The sequence below is a fragment of the Carcharodon carcharias genome, chromosome 16 (assembly GCF_017639515.1).
Source record: "Carcharodon carcharias isolate sCarCar2 chromosome 16, sCarCar2.pri, whole genome shotgun sequence".
In the NCBI taxonomy this organism is placed as follows: Eukaryota; Metazoa; Chordata; class Chondrichthyes; order Lamniformes; family Lamnidae; genus Carcharodon; species Carcharodon carcharias.
In genome coordinates this window covers 16,097,884-16,119,267 of record NC_054482.1, presented here as the reverse complement: position 1 = coordinate 16,119,267, position 21,384 = coordinate 16,097,884, and the positions used below count along the sequence as shown (strand labels likewise).

Sequence of the window (21,384 nt, the reverse complement as noted above, 5' to 3'; positions counted from 1 at the left end):
TTTGAGGTGATCATTTTAGGGGGGTTGGGTGGCTAAGTGCAAGAAAGAAGACACATGAATAAACACATTGTCATCTGAGTGTGAGATTTATTCTGCATTTGGAGTTCAGAAGTAAATAGCTCGACTTGGAATGCAAATTCGCCAGGTACTTAAATACAAGCAGCAGATTCTAGCAGAGTTGGGTTCCCTGTGGCAGGTTTGACTGCTGGGTGCCTTTATAGTGTATGCAGATCGCCGGGTGATAAAAGTCAAGAGAGAGAGAGAGAGAGCCGGCAAGGCGACTCTTACCTAACAGCCAGCAGCAGCACATTGCCAGTCGAGACAGGACAGAGAGCCTCGCTTTAAGAGCGCTTAACTACAACATGGCTGCGTGCACACATCTCCCCAGACCTCTCATCTGCCTGCTGCTCTCACTGACAGCGATTGCAGGCGATGGGGCTAATTTTCCAGAGGAGATACTGGCGGCGGAGTCGGCCTTGCTGAGACCCAAGGTTTTGCTCGCCATCATTGCCCGGAACGCGGCGCGCACACTGCCCCATTATCTGGGCTGTATCGAGAGGTTAGACTACCCCAAGGACAGGATCGCTCTCTGGTGAGCAAGTGATTTACTTCAGTCAAAGATTCATTATTATTACTATTATTATTTTTTTTAAAAAAACAGCCGCATTCATTTGATTGACTACCGTAGCCAGGCGTCACATTTGTTGGGTTATTATTTTGATGACATCCATGTCCATTGTGAGGCAGGGCACTGGGTGAATTGTTGATTCACACCCGAGGGATTTATTTTTTCGTGCAGTTACTGTGTCGGTGGTGAACTCTGCTGATGTTCGTACCGACAGCTCAGCCGCTTCCAAATCTCTTTAACATACGGCTTAGCCCCCTATCAGGCGTGCATTTTACGCGAAAGGACGATCCGTCGGTGTTATTTTATTCTGGCGCTGCCAGAAGTCTTTCTCGACAAGACACCTGTGTGGACGTATTTTCAGCGGTTGTAGCGCCAGGGAGCAGACGGGATGGTTTTATTTACGTGGCGGGGGTCCGATGAAAGTGTGAATTGCTGGCGGACGTTCGGGGAGATGCCCCTTTTGTTGGAAGTGTCCCCGCGCCTTCTCTTTCCCATTATTGTCATTCATTCAGATATCACACCACCACACACACACCCCACCCTCCCACCCTCTCCCCAGTCAGTCTCCGAGTGGGATTGGCGCAAGGCTTTGCTGCCTCCGTTAACAGCAGGCGAGATGCTCATTAGACAGGGGCGGAAAAGCCGCCCGAGTTTCACATCAGGCCCTAGTTTCAAGCTGGGGAGTGAATATAAGCCAGTGTGGGGGGGGGGGGGGGGAGACGGATACCGCTTTCGTGTATCTAAGCGGTGGGGCTCTACTGGGCTGTGCAAGCGCCGCCTCCGCTGTTACAGGCGGGTTTAGGGGGCGGATTTAAAATCCTCCTCTCTTCCCGCCCCACTTTGTGTACAAATACCCCAAACCCCTATCCAGCTCACACTTTGGATGGTGAATGTGATGTTATACAATAACCCAGACTTCTTTCAGAGAGAAAGAAAAAGTGTCTGGGGTTAATGTGGAAGGGGAAACCAGTCACTGCTGCTCTGTATCGCAATGAAGTGTGTGTGTGTGTGAGAAAAAATTCCCAGGGCAGTACTAAACCAGGCTGACTGATTGACTGAGCTCAGAGCTCTGCAGTGAGGGGTCAGTGCATGAGGTAGTTCCAGAGCCGGGAGCAATGCTTGGGAGTTTCCCCCATTACTTACCCCAGCACCATTGTTTGAGCTGCTCCTCTCGTATTTCAGTGAAGTGTGCGTGTGTGTGTTTGTTGGAGGGTTTCCAGGTCTCCGCTATTGTCCTGCGAATCTCGTGTACGAACTGCGAACAACGCAGGAGAGGAAGAGAAATTACAGTCACACCAGAGGTGTGCACATTTTGCGCTTATCTTAGGCAGGAACGCTTGTTTATTAAGCAATTGCTGGCCAGAGAGAATGGGCGGTTGGAGGTGATGTGCAGAAACCTCCACAGGTATACCTCCAGGCGGCAAACTTAACAGTCCTGGTTTTGATTTTTCTCCCCAGCGCTTCCCAATACAAATGATCAAATACGATTGAAATGCGCTATATGGAGAGGGCTGTTTCGTCCGGAGCACGGGAGGCCGTGCTAATTTGTTTACTGTCATTGGGAGCCGCTCACCATCGCGGCAACAACCCACCCCACACACACACATACACACGCACAACCCCCGCCCCCCCCCCCCCCGCAACACACACACACAAACAGACACACATTCTCTCTCACACACACACTCCCACTCACTCTCTCACACACAGACACTCTCACACACAAATAGTCACACTCTCACAAACACACCCACACCCATTCTCTCACAAACACACCCACACACATACCTACCCATACACACACTGTCACACACACACCCCACACACACATACACACGCACAAACTCCCCCCCCCCACACACACACAGACACTCTCACTCACACACACACCCACACACACACACTCACACGCACCCACACATACTCACACACACATACACCCACACATACTCTCACACACACACACCCACATCCCCCCAACACACTCACACGCACACACTGTCGCGCGCGCACACACAAAGACTCACACACACATTCACGCACACTGTCTCTCACACACCCTCATACACACATTCTCTCACACACATACCCACACACACTCTCACACACTCATACACACATACACGCACAAAGACGCACACTCTCTCTCTCACACACTCTCTTACATACACACCATCTTACACACATACATTCTCACTCACACATACTCACACATACACTCTCTTTCACACACAAACAATGAAAGTAAGCCGTAAACTCCTAATGATATTTAGAGTTCATCAGCTGAGAGCTGGAGGCTGTTTAGCAGGAGGGCACTATGTTTGGGTGTGTGTCTCTGTGTCTCTCTCGCTACTTGCAGATGGATCTTGGACATGTGATTTTTATTCGGCTTTTCCTTGAGACTTGCTATTTAAATCAAGCTGAGGGTCTTGTAGTTTGTTAAGGGAGCAACTACGCTGGTGGTGTGTGCAGTCAGAGGCTGACAGCGGGGTGTGTGGGCGGGGTTTATAACATATTCAACATTTTGCATCAACGGGTTTGGGGTGGTGGAGATGTGTCTTTTTTTAATTTAAGTCCCCGGCTTGCTGCATTAAATACGCCAACTTCATTCATTCAATGGTAACAATCGGGTTCTGTTGAGCAATGACTTCGATGACCCCGTGTTCCCTGGGCCGAATCTTCGCAGCCCAGCAAGCAATTATTTTAACGGGTTAATGACTTAAATTTGTCCCAGTTTGTAAACATCACGCTCCCAGAGTCTCCAGGGCCGAAGGAAGAGACATGCACAGTGTGTGCCTAAAGTATAGTAGCAACTTGTCACCGGTTCCAATTGTAGTGACCGAGGGCTCCGGGTTATGGTGAACATGTCCCAGTGTAAGCGTGGATCACACTGCACTCAGCTTCAGTGAGCAGGAGCACCGCAGAAACCCTGCTTGGCTCTGGGCGGCCGATGAATGTGCTCTATGTTAGCTGTTAAAACTCATGCGATGCACACCCCTCTTCGGCGTGCGTCTTGCGGTTCTCAGCATGTTCGGCAGCCGCGTCCTTAGCACCCAACTCAGCCCATCCCCATCTGGGTAACGGTGTGGAGCACTCGCCATCCATTCAAACGGTGCCTGGGTGTCCAGGCGGACTCTCGAGGTTACTACCTACTGCCAGTCGGCGTGGAGACCCCGTTCATTGGGCAGTCGGGGGAGAGGGGGAACACACCATTAACAGCAAACCCCCCACCCCGCATCCCCCGGGGGTGTTACCCCCCAGCAGGCGCGATGGTTATTAAACAGGGGCTGCAATCCCCTCTCGCCCCCAGCTCTAGTTTTACCTGTAGAGAATGTAAGCCGGTGGGAGACAGACACCGCTTTCCTGGACCGAGTGGCGGGGCTGATTTAGCGCCGCCCCCGCGGATACACGCGGGTTTGGAGGCCGGATTTAATCCTTTAAAATCGCCCAAACCGACAGTTCACACTCCCAATCCTGCTGGCTCTCACTATGGATGGCGAACGTGACGTTAGAATAACCCAGAGGTTTTATTTTAGGGAAAAAAGATGTCTGGGGTTATTATGTGGGAGGGGAGACCATGCTCTATATTTCAATAAAGTGCGGACGTGAAAAGCTTCCCAGTGCAGTATTAAAGCAAGCTGAATAACTGAGCTCAGAGCCATGCAGTTTTAGGCAGTGAGAGGCCAGTGCATCAGGCAGCTCCCGGAGCCGAGAGCAATGCTCAGGGGTTGCACATGTACCTCCTACATTCTTTTTAAAACACATTTACTGGACTGAACGGCCCATGAGGCTTCCCCCTTCTCGCAGGGTTTTACATCCAGCAGACCCTGGCTTGTTTCTGTAGAGGGGTGTCTGATTCAGGTAGACTGGTGCTTAGCCTGACCTGTAGCTCCTTACCCAGAGAACACCCTTAGATACGGCGAAGTCATCCCTGCCCATTAGGGTTGGGAGCACTCCTTGAGGTTTGATCAGGCAACATTTTGGTCACTTGAAAAATGTTTTGGGGTCTCCCTGTCGACTCCGGTCTCATTGGAGTCTGGTCCAGACTCAGGTTTTGCATGAAGGTGAAAGCTTTGAACAGGGATCCTCAGTCAGAACCAACCTGAATTTGACTTCTGGGTGGCACACTGACCTGAACCAAACAGAGGGGAAAGGGATGGTGTTTGGATAAATTTTCACAGGACATGTCATCCTAAACTCAGTTTTGCATCAATGTTGCTAAACCACACCCTGGGCCGGTACTCAATAATTGGGATAAAAACAAAAATAAACACAAAAAACTGCGGATGCTGGAAATCCAAAACAAAAACAGAATTACCTGGAAAAAACTCAGCAGGACTGGCAGCATCGGCGGAGAAGAAAAGAGTTGACGTTTCGAGTCCTCATGACCCTTCAACAGAACTAGGTGAATCCAAGGAAGAGGTGAAATATAAGCTGGTTTAAGGTGTGTGTGTGTGTGTGTGTGTGTGTTTGGGGGGGGGGGGGCGGTGTTGGGTTGGGGGAGAGAAGTGGAGGGGGGTGGTGTGGTTGTAGGGACAAGCAAGCAGTGATAGAAGCAGATCATCAAAAGATGTCACAGACAAAAGAACAAAAGAACACAAAGGTGTTGAAGTTGGTGATATTATCTAAACGAATGTGCTAATTAAGAATGGATGGTAGGGCACTCAAGGTATAGCTCTAGTGGGGGTGGGGGGAGCATAAAAGATTTAAAAATATTTAAAAATAGTGGAAATTGATGGGAAAAGAAAAATCTATATCACTTATTGGAAAAAACAAAAGGAAGGGGGAAGAAACAGAAAGGGGTGGGGATGGAGGAGGGAGTTCAAGACCTAAAGTTGTTGAATTCAATATTCAGTCCGGAAGGCTGTAAAGTGCCTGGTCAGAAGATGAGGTGCTGTTCCTCCACTTTGCGTTGGGCTTCACTGGAACAATGCAGCAAGCCAAGGACAGACATGTGGGCAAGAGAGCAGAGTGGAGTGTTAAAATGGCAAGCGACAGGGAGGTTTGGGTCATTCTTGTGGACAGACCGCAGGTGTTCTGCAAGACGGTCTCCCAGTTTACGTTTGGTCTCTCCAATGTAGAGGAGACTGCATTGGGAGCAACGAATACAGTAGACTAAGTTGGAGGAAATGCAAGTGAAATGCTGCTTCACTTGAAAGGAATGTTTGGGCCCTAGGGACGGTGAGGAGAGAGGAAGTGAAGGGGCAGGTGTTGCATCTTTTACGTGGGCATGGGGAGGTGCCATAGGTGGGGGTTGAGGAGTAGGGGGTGGTGGAGGAGTGGACCAGGGTGTCCCGGAGGGAACGATCCCTATGGAATGCCGACAGTGGGGGTGAAGGGAAGATGTGTTTGGTGGTGGCATCATGCTGGAGTTGGCGGAAATGGCGGAGGATGATCCTTTGAATGCGGAGGCTAGTGGGGTGATAAGTGAGGACAAGGGGGACCCTATCATGTTTCTGGGAGGGAGGAGAAGGCGTGAGGGCGGATGCGGGGGAGATGGGTCGGACATGGTTGAGGGCCCTGTCAACGACCGTGGGTGGAAAACCTTGGTTAAGGAAGAAGGAGGACATGTCAGAGGAACTGTTTTTGAAAGTGGCATCATCAGAACAGATGCGACGGAGGCGAAGGAACTGAGAGAATGGGATGGAGTCCTTACAGGAAGCGGGGTGTGAGGAGCTGTAGTCGAGGTAGCTGTGGGAGTCGGTAGGCTTGTAATGGATATTGGTGGACAGTCTATCACCAGAGATTGAGACAGAGAGGTCAAGGAAGGGAAGTGTCAGAGATGGACCACGTGAAAATGATGGAGGGGTGGAGATTGGAAGCAAAATTAATAAATTTTTCCAAGTCCCGACGAGAGCATGAAGCAGCACCGAAGTAATCATCGATGTACCGGAGAAAGAGTTGTGGAAGGGGGCAGGAGTAGGACTGGAACAAGCATCGATGATTACTTCGGTGCTGCTTCATGCTCTCGTCGGGACTTGGAAAAATTTATTAATTTTGCTTCCAATCTCCACACCTCCATCATTTTCACGTGGTCCATCTCTGACACTTCCTTTCCCTTCCTTGACCTCTCTGTCTCAATCCCTGGTGATAGACTGTCCGCCAATATCCATTACAAGCCTACCGACTCCCACAGCTACCTCGACTACAGCTCCTCACACCCCGCTTCCTGTAAGGACTCCATCCCATTCTCTCAGTTCCTTCGCCTCCGTCGCATCTGTTCTGATGATGCCACTTTCAAAAACAGTTCCTCTGACATGTCCTCCTTCTTCCTTAACCGAGGTTTTCCACCCACGGTCGTTGACAGGGCCCTCAACAGTGTCCGGCCCATCTCCCCCGCATCCGCCCTCACACCTTCTCCTCCCTCCTAGAAACATGATAGGGCCCCCCTTGTCCTCACTTATCACCCCACTAGCCTCTGCATTCAAAGGATCATCCTCCGCCATTTCCGCCAAATCCAGCATGTTGCCACCTCCAAACACATCTTCCCTTCACCCCCACTGTCGGCATTTCATAGGGATCGTTCCCTCCGGGACACCCTGGTCCACTCCTCCATCACCCCCTACTCCTCAACTCCCACCTATGGCACCTCCCCATGCCCAGGCAAAAGATGCAACACCTGCCCCTTCACTTCCTCTCTCCTCACCATGCAAGGGCCCAAACACTCCTTTCAAATGAAGCAGCATTTCACTTGCATTTCCCCCAACTTAGTCTACTGTATTCGTTGCTCCCAATGCGGTCTCCTCTACGTTGGAGAGACCAAACGTAAACTGGGAGACCGTCTTGCAGAACACCTGCGGTCTGTCTGCAAGAGTGACCCAAACCTCCCTGTCGCTTGCCATTTTAACACTCCACTCTGCTCTCTTGCCCACATGTCTGTCCTTGGCTTGCTGCATTGTTCCAGTGAAGCCCAACGCAAAGTGGAGGAACAGCACCTCATCTTCTGACTAGGTACTTCACAGCCTTCTAGACTGAATATTGAATTCAACAACTTTAGGTCTTGAACTCCCTCCTCCATCCCCACCCCCTTTCTGTTTCTTCCCCCTTCCTTTTGCTTTTTCCAATAAGTTATATAGATTTTTCTTTTCCCATCAATTTCCACTATTTTTAAATATTTTTAAATCTTTTATGCTCCCCCCACCCCCACCCCCACTAGAGCTATAGTTTGAGTGCCCTACCATCCATTCTTAATTAGCACATTTGTTTAGATAATATCACCAACTTCAACACCTATGTGTTCTTTTGTTCTTTTGTCTGTGACATCTTTTGATGATCTGCTTCTATCACTGCTTGCTTGTCCCTACAACCACACCCCCCCTCCACTTATCTCCCCCAACCCAACTACCCCCTCCCCCCGCACCCCCCCCCCCCCCCACCCCTACACACACACACACACACACACACACACACCTTAAACCAGCTTATATTTCACCCCTTCCTTGGATTCACCTAGTTCTGTTGAAGGGTCATGAGGACTCGAAACGTCAACTCTTTTCTTCTCCACCGATGCTGCCAGACCTGCTGAGTTTTTCCAGGTAATTCTGTCTCAATAATTGGGAGTTTCATAGAACAATCAAAACTACAGCACAGGAGGAGGCTAGTCAGCTCCGAGTGCCTGTGACATACTGACTGTCTCTCCTGTAATCCCAGAATTGAGCCTGCAGAATTGTGGTTTTTAAGGTGAATAATGAAGATATCTTGGACAGGTCACACTGCCAATGAAGAGATACAAGTGAAATCTGAGACTGAAAGAACTCTGCTGACCAAGATCAGGAAGAAAGAGTTGGAGTTTCTTGGGCAAGTAATAAGAAATAAGATTTAGAAAGTCTGATGCTGATGGGAAAGATTGATGGTAAGAGAGATCGAGATCGACAAAGAATTATCTTTCTAAAGAGCCTTGCAACCTGGATGAATGTATCACCAGCAAAGAGGACCCAGAGCAAGATTAACATGGAGATCCGTGGTCACCAACGTCCTTTTATGGCATGGTACCTGAAGATAGAGAGAGAGATTCCCTATGCATGTACTTCATATCTGAATAAGTTACTACTGAATCTGAGATTGATGCATTCAGTTTCGGTAACATTCCATTAATGTATTATGACTCTGCATATTTCCTGTCAACTTTTTCTTCATAAATTCTCATGCTCAACATGGTGCGGATTTTGCAATCAGTGGAGAAGCAATAGCACTCACTGCTGATCTCAAAGAAAGCTGCTCATAAAGATTGAATAATCTCTATGTCATGGATTTCTTCTTTTCTAATGTTAGTTTGAATTTGGCACCAAGTCAAGGCGTCCAGCAGCAATGATATCATCAAGCAGGCTAAATAGCCAATCATTTTGAAATATTCTCATAGACAGCAAACCAGGAAGTAAAATGCTTTGATCATCCTTAACTTATTTTTAAACTAGCAGGGACCTGCAAAATATTTGCGGTCAGATTGGCATCTTTATTGAAGCAGGACTTCTTTAGAACAGGATTTCCAGGTATTCCTTCACTAAAGACTTTAACAGAATCAAAACTTCTTACTACGTAAAGCTGTTTTGTGTGAAAAGAAATGTAGGAATATAAATATAGATTTTGGTCAAGATAGTTTCTTCAGCAATGGTTATGACTTAGTTCTCTGTTAAAACCCAGTTACAGCTCACCAATAAAGTGTAACATTTTCAGGTAGATTTTAACATTGAAATTACAGAGTAAAAGGGAAAGTTTTCATCAGTTTAGTGATTTCTAATTGATTGCTGTGCACTTCAACAGTGCACCCCACTGGATTTCCATGTGTAACTGTACATGTGCTCACTACAGAAGTTGCTGCCAGTTTTAGAGAAGCAATCATTCCGATTGCTGACAGTTTTGCCTCATAACTACCACAAAATCCAGTACATTAAAAATGAATATTTTCATGTAAACCTGCCATGCTGCAACAATTCTCACCCAACAGTGGAAGCAGTGCAACACAGGAGGATGTAGTTACATTTTGAAAAGTTTACATCCACAAATTTGAGCATAGGAGTTTAAACTGGAAATTGATAAAAGTAAGAACAGAATGTATGAATTTAAAACAGGAACTGAATGATGTTTGCATGTCCTGGCCTAATTATCCCGCATCACATAACTGTGCTTCGTCTGAAGGTCCCACATGATCTTGACTTCCCAATGCATTGGTATGGGGGTGTTGGGTTGCTGGGAACAGTAACACAAATGTTAGCGAATGTAAATGTTCCATACATTTACACAGAATGTACAACAAAGAGGCATTTCATTCAGCCCAAGTAGTACATGCCAGTCTTCATCTAATCCTATCAGCATATCCTTTTCTTCCATCCTCCTTCATGCTTACCCACATCTAATTTTCCCTTAAGTGGATCTATGTTAGTCACTTCATCTACTCTCTTTTTTTGGAAGGTTCCACATTCTAATCGGTCGCTGAGTAAAAAAACATAACAACATAAGAAATAGGAAGAAGCCTGTGCTTCAGATGTGGTCTTATTCAATCGCAGCAAGACTTCTTTACTCTTAAATTCTAACCCCTTGCTGGCAAACTATTTGCCTTCCTAATTGCTTGCTGAAACTGCATGGTAACTTCTGTGATTTAAGGACAAGGACACACAAATCCCTTTGAATCCCAAGCTTTACAAGTCTCTCACCTTTTAAAAATATTCTATTTTTCCATTCGTCCTACCAAAGTAGATAATTTCATTCTTTCCTGCATTATACTCCACCTGCCACCTTCTTGCCCAATCACTTAACTGCTCTATAACCTCTTACAGCTTACTTTCCCACCTAGCTTTGTATATTCAGCAAACTTGGATATATTACACTTAGTCCCCTCATCTAAGCCATTGATATAGACTGTAAATAGTTGAGGCCCAACTATTTGCGGTACCCCACTAATTACAGCCTGCCAACCTGAAACTGACATGTTTATTAGTACTCTCTGTTTTCTGCCCTTTAATCAATCCTCAATCCACATTAATGTATTACCCCTAACCCCATAGGAAGTTTTTCCTAAATTTCCTATTGGATTTATTAGTGACTGTCTTGTATTTATGGACCTTGTTTTGGCCTGCCTGGCATGAAAACATCTTCCCTGCACCTACCCTATCAAACCCTCTCATAATCTTAAAGATCTCTATCATGTTATCCCCAATGCCTTCTCTTTTCTGAATTAAAGAGGACCAGTTTGTTCAACCTTTGCTGGTAGGTATAACTTCTCACTTCTGGCATCACCCCAGTATATCTTTTTTGCACCAGTGCCTCTATATCCATCATATAAAATGGAGACCAAAACTGTTCTGGTCTAACCAAGGTTTTATACAAGGTTAAAATGATTTCTCTGTTTTTCAATTCTATCCCTCGAGAAATGAACCCCAATTAATTTGCTTGCTTTCTTTAATGGCCTTATTAACCTGCAAAGGTACCTTTATACAAAAGCAAAATGCTGGAAATCTGAAATAAAAACAGAAAATGCTGCAAAAACTCAGCAGGTCTGGCAGCATCTGTGGAGAAAGAAACAAACCTAACATTTCAGGTCTGTGACCTTTCATCTGAACAGTTGAAATACTCAACATTGAGCATTTTCTGTTTTTATTTTTCTACGTTTAGTGATTTGTGTTTTAATGCTGCAAAAGTTGTTTGACCTTTACTATCACGGTTCCGTGTGATTCTACTCAGGATGTCACCTCTTCTATTTTTCAAAGGCTTTACAACTCACTGTGTGCCTTGGAACAGTACACATTGTATACCTCAACAGTACATCTTGTATGATGACAGCATGCTATTATAGTACCTGTGTGTGATTGTGTATGCCGTGTGGGGCAAAATTAACAGGCCAGTTGGCATAATTAAAATGGGTGAGAGTTAGGTTAACTGCAGAGGCCAGTTCTGGCAATCCACTGAATCATTAGAAGAGGAGAGAAATTAGAGGACTATTTCTTTTTAAACATATGGAGATAATTTGCATTTCTTAACTCGGGTAAAAACACATTATCTTTGGAAGTTACTTTAGGATAGAGAATTTAAGAGTAATATGCAAATAAAATCTGCTACATATACATAATTTAGCTCATTACCTGAAAAATTGCTTTAAAAACATTAAGCACATTTGAATGTTAACCAGTGTTCAGATTCAGGCAAGTAAACCTGATACTTTAAATGAATACTGAGCCTTAACTGTGTAGTTTATTAATTTAACACTACACACAAGGAAACTCATGACTGAGGGCCCCTTATTCAGTTGCAATTCTGGTCAAATGCTTGCTTGTGCTCAAAATGCCCATATGCAGTCTCAAGTTTGAAAGATATCGAATTGTCACTTGGGTAAGGCATTTAACAGCTTCTATGCTGACAGAATAATTCACAGTTTGGAGTAATGTAGTTTCTTGTACATTTTAAGCATTATAGTAGAAAAGTGTTAGGATAACGTGACATGAGTGAAAAGCATCATGGGCTAACCAGTTCTACACTGGTACAGCACACGTCTGAAACACCTGGTATAAGCAAACTGAGCAAGATAAGGTGGAGGATTTAATTGTATTCATGTAATCAATAGACCCCAGATGACAAATTGTATCATATGACTTCTTCATCAGTGTATAAGTTTAAAATAATTAAGTGGGTTTACTATGGACATGGATGCATTATGAAGAAAGTACTTTTTTATTCTTTCATATGATGTGGGCATTGCTGACTTGGTGGACATTTGTTAACCATCTCTAATTTCTCTAGAGAAGGTGGTGGTGAGCCACCTTCTTAAACCGCTATGATTTACATGCTGTGGGTACGTTCACGGTACTGTTAGGAAGTGAGTTCTAGGATCTTGACACAATGACGGTGAAGGAATGGCAATATAGTTCCAAGTCAGGATGATGTGTGGCTTGGAGGGGGCCTTGCAGGTGGTGGTGTTCCCATGCTTCTCCTGCTCTGTCCTTCTAGGTGGTAGAGCCCACAGGTTTGGAAAGTGCTGTTGAAGGAGTCATGGTGAGTTGCTGCAGCGAATCTTGCGGTTGGTAAACACTGCTGCCACAATGCCTCGGTGGTGGAGGGAGTGAATGTTTAAGGTGCTGGATGGTAACCCGTAAATTATAACATACGTTTGAAAGTTAATTTAAAGAAATCATTAAATTGAATGTTTCATTCATTCATGGCATGTGGGCACCGCTGACAAGGCCAGCATTTAGTGCCCATCCCTAATTGCCCTTGAGAAGGTGATGGCGGGCTACCTTCTTGAACCACTGCAGTCCATGCGGTGTAGGTGCACCCACGGTACTGCTGGTAAGGGAGTTCCAGGATTCTGACTCAGCCAAAGTGCAGGTACAGCGATACAGTTCTATGTCAGGATAATGTGTGTCTTGGAGGGTGGTGTTCCCATGCATCTGCCGCTTTTGTCCTTCTCAATGGTAGAGGTCATGAGTTAGGAGGATGCTGTCACTTCCTGCATCAGATCCACTCAGATAAGTTTATTATGTGTAACTCAGTCCCCTTGGATGCCCTTCTAGATTTAATAATGTGTAAGCCTTTCTTTTGAAATAATTTTATTTTTATTTTAAGGGACTTGGGCACTGCCACTTACTTTGGTTACATCTGACTTCTGATAATCCAACCACACAGATGTCTGCCATCGCTTATGCGGTTATGTTTGGTCAGAATTAGACAACAGCAACCTGAATTTCTTATAATGCCTTCAACTTTGTAGTGTCCAAATGTGCTTCACAGGAGTGTTAATTAGGCAAGATTTCCCGCTGAGCCACTAAAGGAAATATTAAGACAATTGACCAAAAGCTTGGTTAAAGAGTTAGATTTTAAGGAGCATCTTATAGTAGGAGACAGGGGTAAAAAGGGCTTTTCAGAGTCTAGACAGCTGAAGATACAGATGCCCATGGAGGGTCAGAAAAAAACCTACAAGAGAATCAGAGAAATGCAGATTTCTTGGAGAGTTGTAGGGCTGGAGGATGTTACAGAGACAGGGAAAGGAGAGGCTTAGGAGGAATATTCAATTTCAATTTTCAAGTTAAAACTGGAATTAGAAAGCTCACAGTCAGTTTTAATAAGCTACTGATTATGAAGAATAAAGGTTTGAAAGCGTATTGAGTGATGTTATAATCTGTTTGAAGTGGCATTCATAAACTGCTTGAACTTCACTGCCACGGTTTACAATGTCACCTGAACTGCTCCAGTATTTTATCTCTGGTAATCCATTTAAGTATTGAGTTAGTTAATCATCATCTTCTGCACATATATTAATAAAACACATTAAAAACTGGCATTAAAAACATGATCCGACAAGTTGGATGGCCCATAAAGAGAAAAGGAACACCTTATTTTGTTATGTTAAACATCCTGTGTGCAGTGCTTCCCAGATTTTTTTTAACATTGAGGCTATATTATTTGGAAAATATACAGAAGGAGGATCATGCGAACTGTCTGTATGGTTCATTCAAGGAGGTTGGTTACTAGAACAGCTATTACTGTTTAAGAGCTGACCAACCTTCCGAATATTGGCATTAAATGCACTTGCCATTCTATTTGTAACTTTCATTTTCAGGAGGGCAGGGGAGACACCAGTTTCTCCCTCACAAGAGTCAGCCAGAAGACAACAAGGGTGTGATATGTGGTGTGACACCTACACTTTAGAGCATGGCTTAGTGAGCTCATCTTCACTTCCTATCCATGCTACTGAAACTGTATAAAATAAATGGATTGACCATAAACACCTACCCACACAGATCAGGACTGACTGTCTTTTGGCAATCTGCCTCAAGTGAAATAGCTGTGAGGGGGTTACTGCAGGACATCCAAGGCTCCAGCAGGATGAACTGGCCAAGCTTTACACTCCTGATTGTTATTCTCTGGGAAGTGGATGTTCTTGAATGCTGACTGAGGGATATGACAGGTCTAATAGTCTGCCACACCTGCTGCCCAAATTTGCACTAAAAGGGTGGCAGTTTGGACCAGTTAGCCAAGAACTGCTGGCACCTCATATTCCAACACAAGCCATCACTTCTAAAATAGAACTTCCAGTAGAAGTAATAAATGTAAAAACTCCAAACTGCTGACAGAACAATTACATGAATTAGTGCTGGAGACTATGGGATCTGTCTGAATGGGTGGATCAAGAGGCCTTACCCTCATTTACCTTTGAGGAGTGGAGAAAAAGTGAAGAAGGTTTAGGCAGAGGTCGGGTTAGTGAAAGAGTGGGGATCGATTCCTGGTAAAGTAATAATTAAAGGATCTTTAATAATGTTGAATAATCTGTGCATATTGAAATGAATGAAACGTGGCAGCACAACGAGGTCCCACAGACACCAGTGACCAAATACTTTGTTTTTATATGATGTTGTTTCAGGGATAAAAATTGTCCAAGACATCATGGAGAAATCCCCTGCCCTTTAAAATAGCGTCATGTGTTCTTTTGGGATCTGCAGTTTGCCTGTGTCATTTAAGTAAGATCTGAGGCCCAATATTGGACGCACCTTGGGCCTACCCATTCAAGTGCAGAGTTCCTAGGCTATGGTCTTTGGGAACTAAAATTAAAAGGGTTCTCTGAATATGAAATAACAAATAGCCAGTGGTGAATGATACATATGGCTCCCTTTTGATAATGGGATCAGCTTCAAAGTCACTGGATTATATGGCTTTGTAATCCTCTCTTGATGCTCTGTTCTTCCACCTTACATATAACAGCTTCCGCAAATGAGAAACAGGCCAAGCTAATCAAAAGGTATTACAGATGTCACCGCCTTCTCAAGGGCAACTAGGATGGGCAATAAATGCTGCTCCAGCCAGTGAAGCCCACATCCCATGAATGAATAAAAAAAAATAGAATTTGTATACTGCAAGACAAATTGAACCAATTCTGACTTGGGAGTTTAATTCCTTCTTGCACTTTAGAGCATAGCTTAGTGTGTTCATCATCACTGCTCAAACTAAAAAGATAAATGGATCAACAATTACATTAAAATAGCACAGATAGGAATTGACCATAAAAAAGAATAATAAAAAAGGGCAAAAAGAAAGAAACTTGGGACTTGTAAGGTGTTTTCTTACATCAGGATTGTATACTCATACATTCAGTTGTATTTTGAATACCCTGGGGTCTCCATGTGGATAGTATAATTAATCAACCTAAGCCTTGTCTGTATACAGCTGTGCAAAACATGGATTTTCAGAATGCAGCATTCCTGTAAACTATTGTGGAATCAGATTGCAAAGCACCAGCAGTCAAGGTTTAAGGTGCTCTGTTGGAATGTAAATCTGGCCAAGCTGATCCTCAATACCATCCTTTAGGCCCAAACTAATATCTTGTGATGAAAGTTAGCATAGCTGAAGTGCAATGCTGCCAGACGTTGTGAAGGAACACTGGTGCTGGCTGAATATATAGGAAAGGTAATTTACTGGGAATATGTTGTCAACTCAAAAATAAAAAATGGGCAGCTCTGTTTAAAAATTAAAACAGGCAAGTTTAGCAATCTGCTGTGAGCTCCTTCTCTGCTTCAGTTGCTCAGTGAACTTGTCAACACATTTTCCTTCAACTTACTTTATTTCTGCAAAGAACACAATGACTAAAGTTCTAATTGGAATGATTTATGCTCAAGAACTTGGGTCTTTTATTTACGATTCATTTCAGCCATGCGTAATTTATAATGCACAAGCATTACCTGCAATAGTTACCATGGTAACGTGACTGGAGTGCAGTCCTGTGATCTAGGGTCATCGTTGTTCCGGGATAAATCTTTTGTATTCCCATCAATAACCTACAGTCACGTGAACTGGCATGAAGATCAGAAGAATTTCTTTCCTGGTTTTCTGCCTAGAAGCAGTCACTCGATGCAGCTTTCACAGTAGCATACGTAGCTAACTAGTTATTCTTCATATTGAAAGTGGGTATCAGCAGGCAGCTTGATTGTAGAGGTCACAACAAACCAAGGCTGAGCCTGCCTTTTAGCTGATACCCACACTTCTCAGCAGGGCATTGGATGAGGCTTGGATGATTTATCTCCTCTCTCATCCAGGGGAAGTAAGCCATTTGTAGAATCCCTACTTTTATAAGCTAGTCTAACACAAAATGGAGATTGAACCTGGAAACATTATGGTCCAGGCGATTCCTAAGCACACTAAACATTGCACTTATAAGCCATTGGAGGAACTCAAAACAAGGCAAAGCTTTGTCTTTACCGTGCTTTGGTTGGAAGAAATTGCAGCTCGGTACAGAGGGATAGTGCACCATAGTCAGTCACAGAGGATATCATTTGTGACTTTGTTTCGAGCCATTGCTCGAGCGTGTGGTGGGGGCAGAAATCTGTTTGGAGAGATGCAAGCAAGAATTTACAGAGAAGATGGGCATAGATTTGGGGGGAGATGACAACATGTTCAGGGTGATTGGAGATTAGTTTGTAAGGACAGAAGGGTCAGGGGTCAATTTTTTGGAGGAGGGGGTGGATGATGGTAAAAGCAAAATACTGCAGATGCTGGAAATCTGAAATAGAAACAGAAAAGGCTGGAAAAACTCAGCAGGCCTAGCAGCATCTGTGGAGGGAGACACAGAGTTTACGTTTTGTGTCCATATGACTCTCCTTCAGAGGATGGTGTCTGCTTTGATAGAGAGGAGACAGTGCTTGTGGAAAGAGAACCATTTGTAGTCAGCTAACATGGAGTGGAGCGGAAAGGAAAAACTGAGTGGGAATGGGATGCAGGTGGTGGTTCACATGGACAAGGTGAGCTTGAACAGGACATGAGGGGAAATGGTAGAGAAACCAGTGGGAAGGGAGTTCAAGAGCAGGGCAGGGGAGACTGGGGGCAGGTCTGATGGCCAGGAGAAAAGAGAGAAGCAGCAGATTCAGCTAAACAATGGTCTCAACCTCAGTGCCACTGGAGATGAATGTGGAGGAGGGAAAGGGGTTTAATGAAGAGGTTGGTAGTGGGGTTATCTTTTGGTTTTGGAGTGGTTGGTGATTTTGTCAGAGGTGGTAAGGCCTTATGGCTTGTAATATTGTTCTGTTAGATCTGATGACTGTTCAAGTCAGTAAAATTTATTTTATTCTTTCCACATGTTCATCTCCAGGACATTTTGATATATAGCAGATGTGTCATCTAAAACAAGGTGTGCTACTTAACATTAAGTTCTGCATGACAAGTTTAAACATCAGACATTGTTTTTTCAATTCACTAGTCAAAGACCTTTGGATCAAGAGATGGCTATTAACTTACTAACAATGTAACAATGTAACTTACTTGGAATCTAAGGTCATCTTGTACCTATTCTATATCAGGCTCCATGAAACTTTCTGCCCCATTAAACCGCACCTGTAAAAATTAACATGACTGAAGAAAACTTTGCAATTGGAAAAGACAATTTTCCCATATATTAGTAGACTGTAGAATAGAGCCACAGAAATACAGTTAAGGCTGTTATTCACAAAATTGGCTGTATGTCAAACTTATTGCATTTGGAGACGAATTACAATAAATTTGACAAACTGTTCTGATTTTCTACACAATGACCATATCTGAAAGGAATAAATCAGCACAAAAAGCTGGAATAGTGCTTAGAAAATATAACAATGTGAAAAAGTACTGTCCAAAGTTCAACGTGAACCAAAACATGATAGTGATCACTCATCCCAATGGTTTGTGCAGGAGCAAAATATTGTTTCATCTTCAAAGTTTTACTTCAATAGAGTCGAGTTTCACTGAACTGTTCATTGATACACCTGATTTTGGATTTTGTAGTTTAATGGATACATTAAAGTCCCAATTGTCCTCGATTGTTTTGTGGTCTATTATGGTTGGCGGACGGGCAAATCTGCCAGGCGGACTTTGCATTTTTTATGAAAGCTCATCCAAGGACAGAATGAGGTTTCTGGTATTAAATTTTTAAAAAAATGTTTGGTCAGAATTTTCATCACGTATAGGTTCAGGTGACTGATTCTGATGCGTGGACATTTTTTTCCGGATTTTAAAATCTTTATTTGTTGCTTTTAAATTCTTCAGTTCCCCGAGGCAGCTCTCTGCTTTCAGCGTGCCTTACACGCTGGCTGGCTGTTAATTGCCCAGCCAGCTTGAAATCGTGGGTGAGGGTTGACCGTGGCCAGCGGTCTGTTCGCTGGACGCTCCTGGGCCTGCCAATCACGCCCGCACACTGACCTAAAAACCCGCCCATGGATTACATATTTTTACGTCTTTGTTGTCTCCTTGCTTTTATCTTTTCATTTAATCACTGTTCCTGTTTTTCAAAGTTGGTATTTTTATTTTTCAGCACATCTTTGGTGAGGTGAGAGTGACTGTGTTTGACACCAAGGCAGCACTTGACTGAGTATGTCATCAAAGAGCCCTGGCAAAACTGGAGTCAATGGGAATCAGGGGGAAAGCTCTCCGCTGGTTGGAATCATACCGAGCACAAAGGAAGATGGTTGTGGCTGTTGGAGGCCAATTATTTCAGCTCCAGGACATCACTGCAGGAGTTCCTCAGGGTAGTGTCCTAGGCCCAACCATCTTCAGCTGCTTCATCAATGACCTTCCCTCCATTATAAGATCAGAAGTGGGGCTGTTCGCTGATGATTGCACAATGTTCAGCACCATTCATGACTCCTCAGATACTGAAGCAGTCCATGTCACATGAGGAAAAACCTGGGCAATATTCAGGCTTGGGCTGACAAGTGGCAAATAGCATTCGCACCACACAAATGTCAAGCAATGACCATCTCCAACAAGAGAGAATCCAACCATCTCTCTTTAATGTTCGACGGTATTGCCATCACAGAATCCCCCATGTAAACATCATGGGGGCTACCATTGACCAGATACTTTGCTGAACTAGCCATATAAATATTGTGGTTACAAGAGAAGTTCAATGCTGCGTGTAACTCACCCTGTAACTCCCCAAAGCCTGTCCACCGTCTACAAGACACAAGTAATAATAAGTCAGGCATGTGATAGAATACTCTCCACTTACATGGATGAGTGCAGCACCAACATCACTCAACAAGTTCAACACCTTCCAGGACAAAGCAGGATGCATGATTGGCATCCCATCCACCACTTTAAGCATCCACTCCCTCTGCCACCATGGCACAGTAGCAGCAGTGTGTACCACCTACAAGATGCGCTGCAGTAGCTCGCCAAGCCTGCTTTGACAGCATCTTCCAAACCTGTGACCTCCGTCACCTAGAAGGACAAGGGCAGTAGAAGCATGGGAACACCACCACCTGGAAGTTCCCCTCCAAGCTACACACTATCCTGATTTGGAACAGTATCCCTGTTCCTTCACAGTCGCTGGGTCAAAATCCTGGAACTCCTCTCCCAACAGTACTGTGGGTGTACCTACACCGCATGGACTGCAGCAGCTCAAGAAGGCAGCTCACCACCACCACCTCAAGGGCAATTAGGGGTGGACAACAGATACTCCTTTATTCATGAAAGACTAAAACAAAATTACTTATGCTGTTACCTTTCTCTCTTTTCCCATCTTTCCATGTTTCTGCCTCTTTTTAAAAGATCAGAGTATTAAGCTGCACTTGGTACAATATTGACCAGGGATACTGCATGGCAATATCTGTGGAGTCACCTCTAGCTCCTGATTCTGCTTTCCCTTTGCAACAAGGCTAACATTGAGATTGATGGACTTGAGAACTGAAATATCCTGTCCACCCAATATCATGGCAGGAGAGCAGTGGGATTGCCTCTTATTTCGCTTTCTACCTTTCCTGTAAATATGTTTTATCCGTAACAGATGCAGGATGCTTGTACGAAATATGTTTCTTTTTTTCTATCATTCTATTTTCCATCCATCTGTGAGGACTGACTTGATTTAATGTCTCACCCAAAAGATGTCATCTCTGCCAATGCAGCACTTTCTCTGCACAGGAATAAGTGTTAGCCTAGATTTTGTGCTCAAGTTCCTGTAGTGGGTCTTGAACTCACACTCTTCAGCTGCAGGTCAGAATGCTACCACTGATCCCTAGCTGTGCACCTGAGCTCAGGATATCAAGTGCATGGAAGAACAGAAGGTTTGAACTTTGCTGTAGGTCAGTTAGAGATATTTATTAATCATTGCTAAGGTAAGCAAAAGTGTCAGCTGCAAGTGTAAAACAAGGAAATTCATTCCATACTCTAATGCATATGCTAAAATTAGTAATCAGAGAGAAAGACACACTTAGAAGTCAGCGTAGTGATTTAAGAATCGTGTGACTATCTCTTGGACAGCTAACAATGGAAAGTGATATATCTTTGAGAGCGTAGTGCAAACCACAGCAGAGTAAGTCTGTTCATATCAGGTGTTGTTTTGCTTAACAATTGAGTTTGAACTATGGTCACCTCTTTCTATTTATTTTAGTGGCACAAAATGCACGTCAGAAACTTCTGGTTTTCTGTATGTATCGCTTGATTTAACTCCAGTGTAATCATCTGATCTAAGGCCTCCTTGTGAATATTCTTTATCATCTTAAAACAGGCACCTTGAATCTCCAGAAATTTGAAAGTCCTCAAATGTAACTAGAGATTAGAAGGAAATTTTATTCTCACAAAATAGAAGCTATCAACAAAACTCTCAGCAAAGGTGGTTATTACATATTATTTCATAGCTCTTACAAATTTACGCTCTCATCTCAGATCTTCTCTTGATTAGAGCATTGCAGGTCATTGCAGTAAGCACACTGAATGTATTGGGGGAGTGCTGTACTTCCTAGTACTTAAGCCTGCACTAGCTAGCTCAGCTGCATGATAATATTTGTAGTGCAAAAAGGCTAATTTTGTCTTTT

General features: G+C 44.1%; 1 protein-coding gene across 1 annotated transcript in view; it reads left to right on the top strand.

Annotated features, from left to right (window-relative positions):
• Nucleotides 1-248: 248 nt before the first annotated feature.
• The window catches only part of LOC121289235 (procollagen galactosyltransferase 2-like), a 208,902-nt gene continuing 187,766 nt past the window's right edge, over nucleotides 249-21,384 (top strand). Inside the window, exon 1 of the mRNA XM_041208464.1 lies at nucleotides 249-592. Within this exon, the coding sequence (XP_041064398.1) occupies nucleotides 363-592 (230 nt within the window). The 5' untranslated portion in view covers nucleotides 249-362. The remainder of the gene's footprint in view (nucleotides 593-21,384) is intronic.